The 20,619-nt window shown below is 41.4% G+C and overlaps 1 protein-coding gene across 2 annotated transcripts in view; it reads right to left on the reverse strand.

The window, feature by feature from the left end:
- REEP3 (receptor accessory protein 3) overlaps positions 1–20,619 on the reverse strand; it is a 72,313-nt gene that overhangs the window by 15,281 nt on the left and 36,413 nt on the right. For both annotated transcript variants that reach the window (XM_024209273.2, XM_024209271.2), the window contains 3 exons: positions 6,615–6,691; positions 5,927–6,047; positions 5,300–5,413 (listed from right to left, as the gene is read on the reverse strand). In XM_024209273.2, the coding sequence (XP_024065041.1) occupies positions 5,300–5,413; positions 5,927–6,047; positions 6,615–6,682 (303 nt within the window). In that variant the 5' untranslated portion in view covers positions 6,683–6,691. The remainder of the gene's footprint in view (positions 1–5,299; positions 5,414–5,926; positions 6,048–6,614; positions 6,692–20,619) is intronic.

A 20,619-nucleotide genomic window follows, 5' to 3' on the forward strand; every position in this document is an offset into this window, starting at 1 on the left:
AAAAGTCAATCAACTTTGTTATGCAGATAGCAAATAAAACATTGGAAATCTTTTTTTTTTTTTTTAAACGAAAAGGTCTTGCACATCCTTAATTACATTTTACGGAACACAGAGGATGAAACTGGAATAACTTTCATATACTATTGGAGAGCAGTGATTGTGACTTTCTACACATGTTCACTGTGTGCAGTGCAACAGGTCCCTATCCTGACTGGGGCCTCTAGGCGCTGCTGCTAATGAACAGTAATGAAGGAGCTACTGAAGAAACAATTCCGTGGCAGACCATCTAGCAGACCAATATTATTCTTCATAACATCATACAATGGAACCCAAAATGTCAGTCAAAAAAGCCACTTCTAATGACTAGAATTTAAGGGTCACAAAATGATGAAAGATACTTAATAGAAAAATATCTTTTAAATGATGCATTCATCAGGATCAAGACTTTTCTCACTCTGCAGCTCGAATTTCCACAGGAATATTAGTTTACTACAGGATGAAATACCCTTAAATCCAATTCTCAACTTCACACACTCCTCACTCCTCTGACTTTACTGAGAGTTTAACAAATTATCAGCTATTATTTTCCAGCATGGTACTTCCCACTACGCTGCCCAAAAAGCATAACACCCCTCCTCAGGTCTCAGACCACATGATTTTGTAACAGTGGCCTGGTTAAGATCATCCTTCCACTAATGTATTCAAAGGCAACAGGAATCCTTTAACCAGCTCCAGGAGCTGAGTTCCCTGAGCATCTGCTGCTGTGCTGTTTTCTAGGCTTTTCCCGTTTGCCTGTCTTCACCTCTGACTCCTCCTGCTCCCTAGTTCTGGCTCTCTGACTCCCTGGTGCTTGGCTCCATGGAACACTGCAGGGAGAATATACTGTAATTAACTCCCCATTATGTGGAAAGTTGGAGAGGAAGAGGCAGCTGCAGGCAAATACTGGCAGGCCACGGAAACAAAGCAAAATTTTATCTGCAGCAAATTGATGTATTCCACAGTAAAAGTGCTGCAGTGTGAAGTCCATGGTATCTTGGAAAAATGCCAAATTCTGCAATTTCAGAATCCATGAGCTCCTGATTGAGATGAATGGAGTAGTTCACATCTCTCACAGGTACTGTTGCAGACTCTCTACAGACACAGGCAAATACTGCTGCATCAGTTTACACTGCACATGTTTTCAAGGCTATCTTAAAGATTAAAATTCTCTTTTAAATGAATAAAGATTTTTGAAGCACAATTCCACATGAAGGGTTAACTACACAGCTGTGAAATCACTGAATACCTGGGACACCAAACATACTCACTAAATAAAAGATTAAAATACAAGCAGTGTATTTAGGGCTCCCTCACCATAGTGCACTGCTGCACATATTAACCCATGCTTCTGTTTTTGTTTTAATTAGTTTCTTAAGGTGTCACACAGTCATAACATTTTATGATTCCAAATCCAAAAAGAGAGGTGCAGGCAAGGCTTTGGGTTCAATATCACAATCCATTCCCCACACACAAGTCTAAGTAATTTCAGAACAGCCTCTCAGATATCATCATATTTTTAAATACTGTAGTTGACATGCTTTGGCAAAAAGCATGTTGTCACTGCACATAGACTAACTTCACAAAAATCTGACCAAGGGCACATTTTAGACTAAGAAAATTGACTGTGTTTTAATTTGTGTTAGCTAATGCAGGTTAATTAATGGTGTTTGAAACATCAATTAGCACCAATTGTAAACAAACAGTGATGTTTAAAAACTTGTTAGCTGATGGTGGTTAACACTGTTGGTGCATGCCTAAGTATACCTTCATGTTGTTTACTTAAGATGGAACAAGTAGTTGTGTGGTCTAAGCTCTTCCTTGGGGCAAAAGCAATTAAAGGCCTCATTTTCAGGAAAAAACGTTTTCTCTGGGTGATACTTTTTCCACTGTAAGCCCTATCCCATTAGGCTGCGATTAATACTGAGAACAGAAGGAGGAGGTGCCTGTGATGCAGCAGCCTTATGTTCCCCTTATCTATGAAAGGCTTTGGCTGCTGGAGTTTTTCCACCAAAAGCAGCCCTACTGAAAGGTTAACTGACCAATCTGGCCTTGAATGTCTGATCAGCTAACCACTGCTTCAGCCAAAGAAGCCTTTCCACTGTTATGAAGGCCACTATGGTTCTCAACATGGTCCTAATGATGTATGTAAAGTCTGACAAAGATGAAACTGCAGAGACTGATCATAGCAGCCTCTGAATCAACTTTGACTGTTCAGCCCTCTCAAATGTATCTGAGTTTTCCTCTAGCAGGATAAAACGTGTAGATAGCCATTTCAAAAGCTTGGCCAGATAATTCAAAATGATCTCCCTGCGTGACCTTGGGCAAGTCACTTATCTCTCTGTGCCTCAGTTCCCCATCTATAAAATGGGATATTAGTAATTTCCAACCTCACATGATACTGTGAGGGTGAATACATGGAAGATTGTTAGGTGTTCAGATACTAGAGTGATGGAGCCATAAGTACTGAAGATCTCTCTTCAAAAGTAGACTCTACCTTTGTTGATTTGCCCTGAGGGAAGCACCCCCTTTAACAGAAATTGTTGTCCACATGATTCTCCTGACTCCTTGAGAAAAGGTATTCTCATTTACCAGCCAAGTGCAACTATCCTAACATCCTCCTCTGGGGATCACCCTGGGTAGATGCTGGGAGGCAGATATACTAAATCCATCACAGGAAGTTCACCAAGGCAGAGAGACAGGCAGGCTCAAGGCCATCTGTAACACCCTGGGTATACATGTGGAAAACTACACAGTGTGGGTTGTCCCAGTTGTAAAAGAATTTCTGGAACTGCAAGCCTCATTCTTCAGTGTCAGCTATTAAAGGTATTGTTCTCTTCACTTGTTGGAGGCAGGAACAACTGACTTGGGCAAGCTAGCAAGCCCTTTATATACACAAGGAATGAAATCACCAGAAAGAACATATGTGCAGTCTCCAAGTGCTAGCACAAAGGAATTACACCCAAGCTTTTGGATTGGCATAGCACATTAAAGAGAGAATTTCTGATATTAACAATATAGTTTAAGAGTTGCAGGGAGCTCTTCCTCTCTCTCTGCGCACTCTTTACAATCATATTGATATCTTAATGTCTTTGGTACTATGACTGTCGTTTTTCCCAAGCAACTTATTGCACTGGATTAATTGTACAGATATTCATGAGGATGCATAACAACTTACAAATAGAATAAGTATCCTTCCATTCACAGCTGAATGGCTTTGAAATTCAAACTTCACTGACACTAAGGAAGAAACTATTTGTTACCGCAGAAAGAAAGGAATAGTTGGGTCTCAATGTAACTTCAAATTCTGTATCTTTGAATATTCGTGGCCAGCCAGAAGTATATCATTGTGATGTAATCATGGCCGGCCAGCCAGATACTGTAGGGATGGAAATGACCACAAAGTAATAGTATAATACTGCAGGTGGTCATTTTATCTTTTCAGAGTGCACAGTGTGGCAAATTAAAATAGGAGTGTTCTCCTCAAACTGCAATAATAGCCTTCTTTTAAAAAGAAGGAGTTCACATTAGTTAAAAATGGCTACTTTTGATATTCTCTCCCAGCCCCCCATTCCCACTCTGATATTTAGGGCATACTACCATAGGAATATATTTTGTTTAAAATGGTTATGGCTTCAGGCATGTAGCATTAATAACTTTAAATGATTAATACATGAGAAAAAACAACCAACCACCACCAATATGAAACAGATGTCCACCAAACATAAGCTCACCATGCACTTTTCTTTATAATTACAATGATCTTTTGAAGCACCACTCAGGCAGAAAAATCTCACTTTTAAAGAATTAAGGAGCCTTAGAAAATAAAAGTTTGGATATTTTTTCCAAGTCTTGTTTAAAAATAAATCTTTACACAAAAGAATTTTTTTTTTTAATTATAACATTTTAAAAGGTAGACAGCTGTTTATACAAACTCTACAATAGTATGAATTACAGTATTCACCAATTTTATTTGTATTATAAGTTATATTTAGGTAATAAGACGTAAGGTGTGTTAGATGTTGGGACAGCAACAGGCTAGTTTTTTGCTGGGCTGACTGGCATCACACCAGAGACTGCTGAATCAATTTATCACATCTTAATGATACAGGTGAATATTTAGGTTTATAGATATAACATTTTACATTTCAGACCAAGAAAAATGTTTTGTAATTAATATTCCAATGGAAACTTTAAAACATATTCCGTGTAGTGTCTGAACATCCCAAACAGTGCAACATGCACTAGTGTATGAAAACCAGAAAGTGAAACTGCTTACATTGTTGTCAAGAGAAATATCAAAATCTGAACAATCTGGGACATCCTATCTGAGATGTTATTAATAAAAAAATAAAAAAAAAGACAGATGTCTTTAAAATGTGAAAATATTCCTTTTATGGAAGTCTGTTAAATTTTCTTCATTGGATCCAAAAGCCCAATTAATCTTTAGTAAAGATTAAACTATACTAGTCAGTTCAACCTCTTCAATCTTCTATGTTAATCAAAACACATCTTTCAAGCGTACAAGTTGTTTCCAGACTTATTTCACTAATTGTAGGTTGAGAGCTTTCTTGGTTGACTTCATTAGTGGCTTTTCAATCAAATATTTTGGGAAACCCCCTTCATTAATTTCAGTTAAGTTGCAGGCAACCATGAATATGTACAAGTTATTAAAATGACATTGCATTTTATTCAGCTCTACGATTTCATATAAAAACACTACTCAGAGCAAGAATATGCAGATCAGACAACTATGATGCAAGCTTTCATGTAGTGCATTACTTTAAAAATTTGATCTGAAATCACAAACTAGGAATTAATCACATAAAACAGCTTTTATCTGTGGTAGTAATATTTCATGCCTTATTTTGCAGATGTAGTTACCTCAACTTGATTGAAGGAAGACAGCAGAAAGAAGCCAGAAATCCTGTAAACAGTGTGATTACCAGCAAGAAAATGCAACAAAGACAGAAAAAAAGAATGTTGATCTTTCACTAGTAGCTTGAACATAACATTGTAGTCTATATTTTAATTTACCACTCAACTGATATCCATTATCCAAAAATTTACATGCTATTCATTTTAAAACTAACATGGTATAAAAATACTCACAAAATTGCAATCCTTAAATAACATCCCCCTATTTTTAAACATGTTACTTTTAGAATGAATTCTTTGAGTTAAGATGGGTAAATACCCAACACCACTTTGCTTTTTTGTCCATAATATTTACCCTGAACAGTTTAGTGTAAGTGAAATTTACCTTTGCAGCAGCAGTCACTGCAGCAGTAGCTGCCAAATTTAAACCCTGTCTCCCAAAATTCACCATAGTTTCATAACCTCGTTCTTTGGCTTGTACAATATACTCATCGATCTCCTAAAAAACAAAACAGAATACATATTTAAATTTGCAAACAAAATCCCTGAAAGTCATGAATTTGTATTACCCCATAGCATTATTTTATCATCAAAATTTGGATGGAAGACTTGAAGGTAAAATATTTTTATATTTCAACTTATATTAAGTGTATTAGGCTATGTCTACACTAAAGACCTTACAGCAGGACAGCTGTACCGATGCAGCTGCACCACTATAAGCTCTCTCATGTAGCCGCTCTATGCCAACAGGAGAGAGCTCTCCTGTCAACATAATTAAACCACCCTTAATGGGAAGCGGTAGTTATGTTGGCGGGAGAAGTGCTGTGCAAGCTACCACTTATGCCAGTGAAACTTGTCATTCAGGGAGCTGTTTTTTCACCTAAGCGACATAAGTTTTGCTGGCATACGTGGTAGTGTAGACATGGCCTCAGTTAATGTATTAACGTTTTAAGCACAAAAAATATTTAATTCTTGCATTTAATGCCAAACTTTGAAAATAATCATTTCTTACCCGTTCCTTTGAAGAAAGAAGAGGATGGAGAAACTTCCTATACATTAAACTTGCCCCTCTAGTATATGGAGAGAGCAGCCAAATAACAAAAGCAATCTTCAACTCATAATACAATGGAAACCTGCAGATAAAACATTATGCAAGTACTATAAGAAGGTAGATGTTAATTAACTACCAAAAACAAAGCTTTGCAAAAAAACAAACTGGTTACACATTTTTTACAACAAAATGTTACACTATCTTTTCATCTAAGGTTAATAACATCTATATTGATTAAAAATTAACTATTTAATAGATGAATATCTGTTTCATTGACTTATTTGGTTTTCATTTAATGTAATACCATCAAAAGCAGAAAGGCTAAGAGATTTAAAAAAATCTTTCCATGTTTTCTTGCATTATACTATTTTATTTAAGACACCAGTTTTCTTTTGCATGAGTTTTACAACTCCATTCTCTTCTCTTGTGCTTTACTGCATGGGTAGCATTTGTCTATTCCTACTCTTTAAGGAATTAAAAGGCACCACAAATTTAGAAATGGGGGACACTATTCATTATGCAAGTTCCTTACAGCCGTTCTTGGAAACGTCACTTATAAATACAGGTTGGTAATTGTATTATCTTCTCTGAATTAAATCATCAGAAAAAAATTATATCATCCCATGTTCCATATTATGCAAAATCTTACCAAGAGATCATTAGGTCTGCTACTGTCTCAGTAACTGTATAAAGAGCAAACACAATCCAGTACATCATCCATCGAACCTGAGAATGAAAAGACGCTATCTTTAATAGAAAAGTTTTAATTTAAATTTCCACTTCTATAATAAAAAACATTTAATTGCTGTTACAACATAAGAAATTGAGCAGTGTCTTTCCATAGCTCATATTGAGTGACCTAAAAAAACAACACACCCAAATTACCAAATGACAAGAACAAGTAGGTTGATTTTGATTTTTTGCTTTGTTTTGCTGTTGTTCTGAGAAGATGGTCTGGAGGCAACTGTCTAAAGCTGCTTGGATCTTCAGTAGTGTGATCCCACCCAACCTGCCTTGACTGACAGGTCTGGTTCTGCTTCCAGCTAGCTGCAAACAGGGAGAAAAACCATTGTGTAATTAAGCTGTGGAACTTCTCTACAAAATGGTCATCAAGTGGAAAGTCATACTGTGTCCACTCTCCACCTCAAAAAACTGGTTGTTTTCAAGTCTGATTCCCTATCATTTAGATGCCCTTTTCAAAAAGCAAACCTTTACTAAACAAGAGAGTCCCCAAAAGCCTAACCTAAAAACTTCTCCCCACTATGTGCAGCTAAAAATGATTAATGTTTATTTTCCACCATGGTTCTACAAAATAGCTTCTTCTCCACAAGGCTGTAAGTGGAAGAGAACTCCCATTATGCTGGATAAGACAATATGAAATTAGGATTCGAACTGGTGAAGGACTTGAGGCTCTAACCCAGGGGTGGCCAACCAACACTTCCGGAGCTGCATGTGGCTCTTCAAAAGACAATATGCAGCTCCTTCCAGGAACCAACTCTGGGGGGAGGAGGGAAAATGGTGGGTGCTCAGCACCCACCGGCAGCCCCATCAGCTCCCCGCCCCTCCCCCAGTGCCTCCTGCCTCCCCGCCCCAAATCAGCACCTGTTCCTCCCTCCTGCCCACCACGATCAGCTGTTTCGCAGCATTGAGGTGGCTCTGGGAGGGAGGGGGAGGAGCGAGGACATGGCGCCCAGCCCCCTTCCCTCCTCCAGCACCTCCCGCCACAATCAGCTGTTTTGCAGCATTGGAAGCAACTCTGGGAGGAAGGAGGGCTGGGGGCTGCGTCCTCACTCCTCCCCCTACCCCCCGAGTTGCCTCAATGCAGTGGGTGGGAGGAAGGAGCGAGGACCCGGTGCGCAGACCCCTCCTCCCCCCTCCAGCGCCTCCTCCTCAGTCCCCTTGCCTGCTGCCCACCCCGATCAGCTGTTCTCTGCTGGCAAAAGGCTCTGGGAGGGAGAGGAGGAGGAGCGAGGACACAGCTCACTTGGGGAGGGGGCGGAATGAGGTGGGACGAGGCAGGGTGGGGATTTGGTGAAAGGGGTGGAGTAGGAGGAGGGGCCTGGGGCAGAGCCAAGGGTCCAGCAACCCCTGGCCAGAGTCTGTGTCTCCTTGAATAAAAGTACACAGTGACTAGCTGGTGTGGAAATTTTTAATCAAAGTTTTTCTTATGCTATCTAACAATGGAAGGCAAGTGCAAACGGAAAAGAAAATACACAGATGAAAATCGAGGCTTCTAACAAGAGTGGGAGAATAAGTACATTTTCGTTGAAAGTAATGTACTTATTCTCATAAGGCCATATGTCTTCTTTGCCAGACGCGTATCTCTCAGTTCAAATCTTCGAAATGACGCTGCAAGTTTGCTTCTAGCCATGCACATATGGATCAAGAATTCCCAGAAAGTTCTGAACGCTGCATTTTAAAACTGAAAACTTTGAAAAGCACTATTCTGAAGGCGAGTTTATAAAAATGTGCCTCACTGATGTGATTTCAATCCTGTCACCAAAGAACGAGAATCTACAGAAGAAAATTTCTGGCCTGCAGCTGTTACACCACACAATAGAACGCAGAATCTCCAACCTGAACAGTGACATCAAATTGCAACTGCACTTGCAACTTCAGCAGTGAGTATTTGAGCATCGCTTTGGATGAGTTGTGCGATGTACAGGATAAACCTCAATTATCGATATTTGTCCGGACTGTGTCTGATGACTGTGTTGTAAGAACTCCTCGATATCGTCCCACTAAAGGACAAAACTCGTGGACGAGATCCAAAGGAAGCATTGATGTTGTTAGTTGCGAAACACCACTTCCCTTTACAGAAGCTCACTGCCATTGCAACAGACGGGGCTCCATCCATGTGAAGATCTGTGAATGGATTAGTAGGGCTTTGTAAGTCTGATGAGAGCTTTCCTGAATTTTGGACATTTCACTGTATTATTCATCGGGAGCAACGGATATCTAAAAATCTCAAATTTGATCACGTAATGAAACCTGTCTTGCACATTGTGAATTTCATTCACTCAAACAGACAATTTCAAAATCTAATCAAAGAACTGGATGAAGACAACTTCCCTGCCAATTTGCCATATCACTGAGCAGTTCGATGGCTCTCGAGAGGTAAAGTTATTTCCTGGTTTTTTGAGCTTCTGGAACCAGTAAAATTGTTTATGAAGAAGCACAGAATATACTCTGGGCTTACAGATCCTAGGTGGGTTCTAGACTTGGCATTTCTTGCAGACATGCTGCTGCAGTTGGATAAACTAAACGTGGACTTACAAGGAAAATTCCGGTTGCCGTCTGATCTAGTGCAAAGTGTATTTGCGTTCATGAACAAACTGCAGTTGTTTCACAGACAAATGCTTGAAGGAGAGCTGAAACTTTCCCTCAATATCACAACTTCCAGCCAGATCAAAAGAAGATGCAGCAGAACCCCTAAAACGGAGCACAAACTAGATATGCGAGCATGATTAAAGATCTTAAGGACAGTTTTGAGGAAAGATTCCAAGATTTGCAGTGGAAAAAAGACCTCAAATCATATTTCTGATTGACCCTTTTAGTGCTGAAGCCAATTGTCCGAAGATCCCTTTAGTCACTGACAAAGCAACATCCCAGTTGGAAATAATAGAACTTTTGGAAAATGACAGATTGAAATCTGCCCAGAAGACACAGAGGGACCCTTACTTTCTGGAAATCTGTACCAAAGGATAAATACCCCAACATCAGAAGTGTGGCCCTAAAATTAATCCAATGTTTGCCTCGACCTATCTTTATGAGTCTGTTTTCTCGACACTCAAACACGTGAAATCCAAGCACCAATCCGTTTTGACAGACAGCCACTTAAGAACTGCTGCGTGTGAGCACAACTGAACACAAACCAAATTTCAAGGGAATTGTTGAAAGCAAAGATTGCCAGAAGTCCCACTAAGTAAAACGTTAAGACAAGTTATTGTTATGGTTAACTATACATTATAAATGCATAATAAATATACATTATCAAATTATATAATGATTATGTGGGTGTATATATATCTATACACACACACACACACACACACACACGTATATAATCATTACATAATACTGTGGCTCTTTGGCAACATACATTGGTAAATTCTGGCTCCTTCTCAGGCTCAGGTTGGCCACCCCTTACAGCTTCGATCAGCTCCACTATGTGAAGTCTGAGAGGTTAATCACTCCCTGGTGGTGAGGGAAAGAGCTGAGCTAAGCAGGTACAGTTCGTATAAAGGGTCACTTTTTACACAAAATCAAAAGCCACCAATAGACAGCTTACAGGAAGGAAGGAAATTCAGAGGAAGTTTGGAAATGATTTCCTTCCGGGTTCAGCACTATGTGCTATTTAAAGATTGCCAGAAATGAAACAGTGATGGTAACCTGCCACAAATGTGCCATGTTTTCTTTCCTGCCTCAAAGAAAATTCTCATAAAGCCTCGAGTCCCCTGTCCTGTGGCTGAAGCCCTGAGCCCCAGCACCTTCCCCGAGGCAGAAGCCCAGTGCCCAGTCACATCTTGGGGCTGAAGCCACAAGCCCTGGCGCTCTGAACCACGGGGCAAAAGCCACCCCACAGGACAAAAGCCACAAGCCATGGTGCTCTGAGCCCCGGTAGAAGCCGCCCCACAGGGCTGAAGCCCCGACGTCCATGCAGAAGCTGCCCCAAAACCCAGCACTCCAAAACCCGGCAGAAGTCGCCCCGCAAGGCTGAAGCCCTGAGCCATCTCCCCACCCAAAATGGCAGAAACCCCGAGTCCCTCGCCCTGCAGGGCAAAAGTCTCAAGAAACTCCCTCCCACAGGGCTCCTGAGCCCCTCCCAGCTCCATGGGGCAGAAGCCCCCCTGTGCAGCTGAAGTCCAGAGCCCTCCACCCCCAGGGGCAGAAGCCCCGAGTCCCCCACTCTCCTGAGCCCCACCCAGCCCCTTGGGGCAGAAGCCCCACCCCCACAGCTGAAGCTCAGAGCCACACACACACACGTTCCGTGGAGTTTTTATACCATGTTGGGGGGCACCTCGGAAAGAAAAAGGTTGAGGACCCTGTACTAGATTGTGTTCTTGATCATTCTGAATTTGAGTGACTACAGTCCTTTAAACTGAAGAAAAATAAATTCTCAAATTGGTCAAGGAAAAAAAAAAAATCTTACTTAGAAGCCCAGGATAACAAAAAAGTCCCTACTGAAGACAATTAAATGTAATTACTACTGCCTAGTCAATACTTAAAGGTGACCTGTAAAGGATTTTTAAAAAAAGCCATGCTTGAAAAGGATGTTCTAAAAAGGTGATTTCCCCCCCTTGTTTTACCTTAGGAGATAGAAATATTAATCCTGGCCTTCACTGGTTTTGTCTGGTGGTCTTCATTGGAGTTAACCAAGATGATGTGAGCTCTAAACTGTAGCTGAAAGGATGGGGGTGTTGAATCTTTAAAGATTTTGTCCCAAATGCTCATTAGGCACTGGAGGTTAACAGCGGTTAAAAAACAAACTTTTGAACAATCTGACCAAAAAGGCCTTCCAATCTTACTTGTTTAGCTTTCCCTCTTGTTTTATATCACAATTTCACTAGATCTTCAGGAGCCATAAAACCTTATTGGTTGGGAAGACCTGAATTTTCAAAATAGAACCACAGATTCTTTTTATATACAGTTTAAAAAAAAACAACACACCACTAAACACAAGAGCACTTCTCCGCTTCACTGTGATTCATCTTCGAAAATTCTGGATACACCATTGCCTGACTTACAGTGTCAACCAAGTTAAAATGCCAAAAGAAAGGAAATGGCAATGGATAAGATGGAAAACCAATATGCGAAGTCTGAACTTATGCCTTGATGGTCATGTGGCTGTCCAGCACCTCTCAATACAGCAGAAGTGCCTATTCTGCCCTGAGACTGTCAGTGTTCCTAAGGACTGGGTTTGATTCCTATCTGAAGGAGGTATATCTCCTGAATTTACTTAGGGCTGGTCTATACTTACCGGGTAGTTCGACGGCTGGGGATCGAAGTTCCGGGTTCGATTTATCGCGTCTGGTCTGGACGCGATAAATCGAACCAGGAAGTGCTCGCCGTCGACTGCGGTACTCCAGCTCAACAAGAGGAGTACCGCGGAGTCGACGGGGAGCCTGCCTGCCGCGTGTGGACCGCGTCTGAACCGCGGTAAGTTCGAAGTAAGGTATGTCGAATTCAGCTACGTTATTCACGTAGCTGAATTTGCGTACCTTACTTCGACTTGGGGGGTAAGTGTAGACCAAGAGTTAGAGTTTGGAGGATTACTATACTGAGTCTTGTTAGAGAAAGCTCTCAACTTCAGATAAAAAAAGTCAACTGATGGGAGACAGTAGCCACTGGGAGGATTGATAGAAAGTCTAACATCATCATCTCCTGCAGGGGTTCAAACTGAGTAGTGCTGTAAGAAGCAGAACAAGGTTCCAAGTTCATGCTCTAACACCTTGGGAGTTGGAATGAAATTGATGCCTTAAGGAAGCAATGTTAAGATGATTTGTACACAACTTCCTTTTCTTGAATATGCGGAGAACATTATGCTACAGAGACTTGCCATTTTGCTTGGACACTCATACACCCACAGTAAAGCACTTCTGAAGAAACTCAAGGCCATAGTAGTTAAACTACGGACTTAGAAGTTTTCTTACTGGCTGGTGCAATTTGGTACCTCTTTTGGGGTCCATGAGAACAAACACTACTTCATCCAAGTTCTCATATTAAATGTGCTTGGTCCCAGATGGAGGTTTGCAACAGCAGACCTTTGAGAGATACAGACATCCGAGGATCCAATAGTAGGTTAATAAGGCCTGAGAGCCTTGCCCTGGCATCCAGAAAGTCATAAATAGTATCACTGCTGCTCTCTCATTCTTATCTTTTGTATTGTCATGAGGAGCAGTGCAAAAGATGGAAAGACATAGCAGGGACCTGGTCCAGCTTTGCGAGAGGTCATTTATCAAACACATCCCAGGTCCTAACAGAGAGGTTGCAGGGCACTTTATATATGGTCTTCAAATGCAAAGAGGTTGATCACCAGCACACCAAATTGATTTACAACAACAAATATTTGGTAATACTACTTCTGCCGTGTAAATTTTGGTGTTCATCTGCCACTTGATGGGCAGTGCTCATAGAGATAGGAAATTTTGCTCCATCCAGAACAGGATGATTTCTCTGAGGTAGGGCTAATCGTGTTCTTTCTAGCTATTTATGAAAAATCCATTGGACATAGACAAGATTTGTTCTGGTCATGGCAGTCCATGGAGTGCTTCAAAATCAAAAACCTCAATTAACCATTGTGTTTCAGATGGTGGATGCTATGTTCTCTTTTTCTGGGTCACATGCCATGAACTAAATTTAAAAAATAAAATAAAATCTGAATCTCTGCATTCAACAGTAGAGGAGCAGAACAATTGGATTTAGATGTCTACCACCAGGTGAGATATGGTGAGCAGGGATCCGGCCAGCAGCAGGACCCACCAGTACTGGTGGGGAGCGAGGGGGGACAGAAAACATGGGACAATTTGCCCGTTTTTAAGAAAAAGTCAGAACACCTGGAGGAGGGCTTTAATACAGGACTGTCCCTTTAAAAATGGGACATCTGGTCATCCTACCACAAGGTGCCTTACTGCCTGCCAATTATTCCATATCTGGCCTATGTCTCTCTCATCACTCCACAGCCACCTGCTGGGTTAAGGAGGCAGAGGTGGCAGCGAGGCATGGCAAACTGCAACATAAACTACAGACAATAATCTAGACAGTAGAACATGGTGACCCAGAGCAGCCGCTGGGAGTTACAGACCAATATGCATGAAGACTTGCAACAACAGCTGAGAGTCTGCTATTTTCCCCAATCTTTTAGATGTCTCAGGAAATCCTTATCCGAAGGGTATATAGCTACAGCTTTTCTAGGGCAGCTGCAGATGTAAGTGTAGTTTTACAATACTCTATACACTCTTGCCCATGTCTACCCTCTGTTCTTTAGTTTGGGTATATTTTACTATTTGATTTAAAAAAAAAATGGGGGGGGGGAAGAAGGAGAGATAGAGAAAGAAAGAAAGAGATACGGGAGTGTTGCTTCTCCAAAGCCAGTTCTTTTCAATTTCGCCTGCCTCTTTTCCTGCTGAGGGAGGAGACTGAAGCAGTCCTTTCTGGACTGAGTTGTACAAGGGAACTCAACTCTGCCAGCAGGATTGGCCGAGCTCACCCACAAAATACCCAAGAAGGTAGTGAAGCAGGAAACAGACCATTTCTTTTGCCTCTAACTTTTCTCGGCTTCTCTCTCTACAGCCTACAGGGCACCCATCACATTAAGCATTTCAGAAGGGGAAGGGGAGCTGGGGAAACAATATCCCCAAGTCATATGCAGCTCTGGAAATCAAACATTATAGAACCAAATTATTAATGTAAAATTTGAAATAAATTTACATTTTTCTTCAGAAAATCTCTACATGCAGGAAGGTCTATTTGAGCTCCTAGCCACTGCAGAGGCAGAAAAAAATAAAAACAACTTTAGAGGCAGGGCACTCTCCTGCTACCAGCGAGTGACAGATCTGGTTCTGTTCCCAAACTACAAACAGACTGAAATACCTATTATAATGTATTTGTGAACCTTGGCACAAAGCAAAATTAAAAGCTGGAAAACCACTACTGCTATAGGAAGAAAAAAAGTATGGTTTCACAAATTAAAAGAGCAGACATGAAGTTATGCTGGAGACCATCAGCCTTGACAATTGTAGTATTTCACTGTAAAAGACTTGGCAATTTAAAATTTGGTTAAGGTTAAATGCCAATAATAAACTTAATATTTGAATGATCAAATTAACAAATCAAAGACAGTAACTCATGAAAATGCATTGCTTACTAACATTCTGGATTCTGCAAAACAAAATATTTAATATCAGGAATTTACTTAAACACAAATGTTTTAACTGTTACATACAAATTTGATCTCTGTGTGGAAAAAGAGCAAATAGACGGTAGTAGCTGTACTTGTGTATTGGGTATGACGGAAACAGGAAAAGCTGCTTGTAGAATAGAGTTTGGTACATATCAGCCTGCATTTTCAATGTATTTAAATATAAATTTCATTTATGCATGAATGCCTAAATTTAAGTGGACTTATTTTCAACAAGGTGCGTTGTCTTCAGGATAGGAAGAAACATCAACGATGGTAAAAACATCTTCTAAGGATACGAAAATTTTGCAGCTATTGACTTCAATTTAGATGCCATTTTTGGAGAAGAAAACTGTTTTCAGCAGGAATATCAGATCTGCTAGTAGTAAATATTTATATTTAGATGCCTCTCAAAGTCCCAAATTGGAACTGGGACCCCATTGGGCTGGGCACTGTACAAGAAGAAGAAAGACAGTCCCTGCCCTATAGGGTTTACAGGACATGTGCCTACTTAAAATTAGTCCACATAACACTCCCAAATCACTTCAGTAATTCACACAAGAATTACAATACTGGTTGAGCCCAACGGCCCTGCAGTCCAGGATCCTGTTTCCAACAGGGTCACTGCTTTAGACCCTGGACTGAGCTTTAGACAGCTGTCCGTCATCCATGCCTTACTTCCAGACACTGGCTAAGACATACCACCACAGTCTCATATGACCAAGACAAAGTTGGGGGATCACCCACTTAGAACACAAGGCACCATGTCTACTTATTAACCCTCCCAATGGCCTCTTATGTTTGAACTGGAGGGATGGCAATAGCACCCTATAATCCAAAGCTCCTATTAAAAGAGAGAATTACCCACTGCTATGTGAGATAAAAGAACAAAGCCACTGAATAGCTACCCCATCACTCTCACCAAGGTCTGCAGGTGAGTCAACAGGACTTTATGATTAAAAGCACTGAAGGTATCAGATAATTCCAATATCAGCAAAGACACATTGGCAATGGGTGAAGATAAAGGAGATTGGTAAATGCAACCAATGCAGTCTGTGACAAAACCATGTTTGTACCAAGACTGACAATGACCAAAAGAGACCTGAGGCATCTAGATAAAAAGAGTTCTCACCACAACCTTCCTCAAAGATGTGATATGTTACTGGCCACAGTCAATATCAAGCAATTGTTTCATAAACAAAAGGCCATACCACTGCTTCCTTCAAGCCAATAGTCTCTAACTTTAAGGAAGACATTCATGATCGGCATCAACAATAGATGAAGAACTTTACCAGACAAGCAGACGGGTTTAAGGCATAGTTTGTAAAACAGATTTCTCTCAACATTTTAAATCTCTCAGTGGTAACAATTCCTCAACTGAAAGACTTTACATACCTTCCTCTTCCCGCACACCACAACCTGGGCTCCTGCACTTGCCTAGGTAAATTATGACAGCTTAGAGTCAGCAGAATCCAGAACTCCCCACAATATTAATACCTCCTGTTAATTCAACAGTTTATCTTTGTAAACGGGCAAGCAAAAACAGATCGGACAAGGACTGTGCTAGTCCAAAATGATTAATATCTTCTTGAAGAACCATCGTTTTCTCAAAGTAATTGAGTAAAGAGATCTACATTTTGTAAAATAAAATGACTTCAAGGAACTATGATATCAATAGCAGAGATCAAAAAAAGGTTAAGGACAGAGACTGACTGGCATAGATATGACACTTCAGAGTCACTATGATGCTGACTAGCACATGAGAGAGACAGTTCTGATGTCCCATTCTCCATGTGCAACCAAAACAACATATTCATTCACTATTGAACTCCATAGTGCTCATGTCAGGTTTAGACAGGGTGACCAGATGTCCCAATTTTATAGGGACAGTCCCGATTTTGGGTTCTTTTTCTTATATAGGCACCTATTACCCCACGCCCCCAGTCCTGATTTTTTACACTTGCTATCTGGTCACCCTAGGTTTAGACTTCACTGACCATTTCATTAAAATCACATCTCTAAATTCTATAGATTTTGTGGATTTTTTTAAACCCAATTTATTCCCAGTAAGTAAAGGAAAGACAAGGGATTTGGTTATGTGTTGGAAGCCAGTTAAATAATTTCCAGACATAGGAATTCTCTCCTCTGCAATAAGGCCTCATTTTCTGTACAGAATGCTGTCTACCAGTGCCAGTTTACAAGTCACTCTTAAAATTGTACATAACTATACTTGATTTTTAGGTTTATACTGCAGTATAAAGCCAAAGACCCTAATTCAGGGGTTCTCAGACTGGGGATTGGGACCCCTCAGGGGGGTCGTGAGATTATTACATGGGGGGGTCGTGAGCTGACAGCCTCCACCCCAAACTCTGCTTTGCCTCCAGCATTTATAATGGTGTTAATTATATAAACAAGTGTTTTTAATTTATAGGGGGGGGGGCCCACACTCAGAAGCTTGCTATGTGAAAGGGGTCACCAGTACAATAGTTTGAGAATCACTGCCCTAATTTGTGGAAGACCTATTCTGCAAATTGTCAGTAAAAGTAATACCTAAAGTATCTATAGCACTGCTTGCCACAAGCAAAGAGTAGTCTGTTCTTAAGTTAGGCAGATGAATGAAAAGAATAACTAGTTAAGTAAACAAGATTTTTTACTACCAAGATTATGTAGATATAGCTATGAGTAAAGTTAAGCACCTACGTCTTGAGGGGCTACAATTTTATTTTTATTAAAAATTTCAGAGGAATAAAGTTTGTGTCACTTCTAAACAAAACTGCTTCAGTGTTAACAAAACAACATTTAGACTTTCAATACATTAGAGCTATTTTGAACATTTCATACAAACACACACACTCACACCTGAAATGTTCAGAAATAGAAGTGTCCAGTTAGGGTCCTAAACCGATGTTGAAGTGCTTAAATATGGGATTTTTCCTACATGACATGAGTGATTCAGGTGTCAGAAAAAAAGTCTATGTAAATCTGAAGTGATAATTTAGTAAGCGTCATGCTTCAAATGCGCATCTGCAATGAAAGAGACAAGTCTAGGGCCTCATTAACATCCTTACTGTGGTAACACCACAAACTCAAATGCAATTGATAAGCAAATACCTCATGCTATATTTACAACTAACACCACCTTTATATTGTACTTCCACAAGTTAGGAAAGCCAGATTTATACTTCATCAGGGTTTGTAGTTTGAAGTCATTGGAACTTAGGCTCCAGAATGACTTAGGAGCCCAAGTTTCAGTACTATTGTGAATACTTCGGCTTGTGTGTAAACAAAAAATGCATATACACCACATTTATAGTTTAAAGGCTTTAAAGGTTTTAATCTAAAATAGCAGAAGCAAAAGTTCTCAAATTAGCTTTATGACCTTTTGACACGATTTAAACCTTTTTTATTTTAAATGAAGCAACGTAAATTATATTGATATAAACTGCTCCACGCTGCTACAAAGCAAGATTATCATTTCATGAAATATTTGTGGATCTAAATCAATTAAACGGGAAGTAGTGTAGATATATGATACCTCAATCTAATGATGCAGATATTTACCCAATAGCTGTATTCTCATTAAATATTTTATGCACTGAACATTAAAGAAAGAAATGCTAACTGGACTTTGCCATAAAAACACTAAAATAAAAAATGGAATTCAATATTATTTGGCATTACTTAGCTGTTATTTCAATTGCCCTGGTTCAGCTACATGACAAATCTAAAAAGTTATGATACCTATTTTAATGTGCAAAGCCTAAAAAAAAAACAAATACTTTATTAAAGCTGTACTGATTCACAAAGTGATTTATTAAGTATTCACAAATCTCATCGGTCTGAAAGGACCTTTATTAGTAATTTAGATCAGATATGTAATCATTCATCCATCTAAGTGACCTGCATAAGGTACAGCAAAGCTAAGCACACTTCAGTAATTGCTGGAAGAATGCATTTATTCAAAATCCTTTGAGTTTTACAACCATCCATTTTCTCTTTGAATGCTACTGAGTAAATCCAAATGCAGCTTCATATTTGGAATCTAATTATCAGAAAAACTAAACAAAAAACTTTAAACAGCAATATTAACAGCTACTATACTTTACAATTGGTTCTCTCTCCATATTAACATTGGACAATTAGTTTAAGCAAAGACAGAAACATTAATTAAATAATGGCTTAGTTAGAATAGCAAAATAAATCTTGCAATTGCTCTCCTGACTTCAGTCAATCAGGAAAGGTCAAAAATCAAACCCAAGCATTCAAAGGAAAAAAAGTCAACAGTTCTCAATTTTATTTTATTTTTTAATAATTTAGAATACAGAAGAGTCTAGAAGACCTGCTCCCCTCCTGATTAAAACTGCATATCATCCCTCTGGCAATTACAAAAATTGCTTACGTGGAAGACGAGTAAGAAAATTAATTACTGTATATACTCGTTCATAAGCCGAATATTTTTGGTAAAAAAGTGACAAAGAGCGGGGGTCGGCTTATAAACGAGTCTACACCAAAATTTGATTATTTTAAACTCTATGGAATCATTGAATTGAATATCTAATACACTGTCGTTTTGTTTACCTGGAGCGTCTGCAGGCATGGAGCCCCTCAGCTCCCTGTGGCCACTTCCCGCAGCTCCCATAGGCTGGGAACGGCGAACTACGGCCACAAGGAGCTGAGGGGCTCCATGCCTGCAGACACTCCAGGTAAAAAAAAAAAAATCCCGTCCCTCCAGTAGCTTACCGTCACGGGCCGGAAGCCAAAGTTTTCCAACTCCTGAAATATAGGGTCGGCTTATGAAAGGGTCATACAGTTCTTGCTATTTTTACCTATCCATCCTGGAGGGTCGGCTTATAAATGAACGGGCCAATGAACAGGGGCGGCTCTAGGCACCAGCTAAACAAGCTGGTGCCTAGGGCGGCAAAATGTATGGGGCGGCAAAATGCTGAGCTACCGGCTCCCGCCTGGGGGGGAAGTGGCCACTGCCCGCAGGAGAGCGACACGAACAAGCCGAGGAGCGGCCCGTCCTCTGAAGCCAGGGCAGGGCCGCGCTACCGGCGCCTGCCAGGGGGGCGGGGGGGGCGCTTCCCGCTGCCCGCGGGAGAGCGGCGTGAACAAGCCGAGGAGCGGCCCGTCCTCTGAAGCCGGGGCAGGGTCGTGCTACTGGCGCCTGCCTGGGGGGGGGTAGCCGCTACACACCGCTCTCCCGCGGGCAGTGGGAACAAGCCGAGGAGCGGCCCGTCCTCTGAAGCTGGGGCAGGGCTGCGCTACCGGCGCCTGCCTGAGGGGGGGGCCGCTGCCCGCGGGAGAGCGGCGTGAACAAGCCGAGGAGCGGCCCATCCTCTGCAGCCGGGGCAGGGCCGCGCTACCGGCTCCGCCTGCGGGGTGGGCACTGACAGCGGGAGAGCGGCGGGAGCCTGTAGCGCGGCCCTGCCCCGGCTTCAGAGGACAGGCCGCTCCTCGGCTTGTTCACGCCGCTCTCCCGCAGGCAGCGGGAAGCGGCCACCCCCCCCTCCCCAGGCGGGAGCCGGTAGCGCGGCCCTGCTCCGGCTGCAGAGGACGGGGGAACATGGCGCCCGGGCGGTCCGCTCCTCCTCGGCTTGTCCCCGCCTCTGCCTCCTCCTCCTCTCTGCGCCGCCTCCTGCCAGGGGAGGGGAGAGGGGAGCGGAGCGGCAGCCCAGGCTGAGCCCAGCTCGTGCCAGGGCCAAGGCGAAGCCCAAGGATGAGCAGGGCTGGGATCCAGCAGCAGCCCCAACCT

This window comes from Terrapene carolina, unplaced genomic scaffold, assembly GCF_002925995.2.
Source record: "Terrapene carolina triunguis isolate 2854851 unplaced genomic scaffold, T_m_triunguis-2.0 Scaffold95, whole genome shotgun sequence".
Lineage (NCBI taxonomy): Eukaryota > Metazoa > Chordata > Testudines > Emydidae > Terrapene > Terrapene triunguis.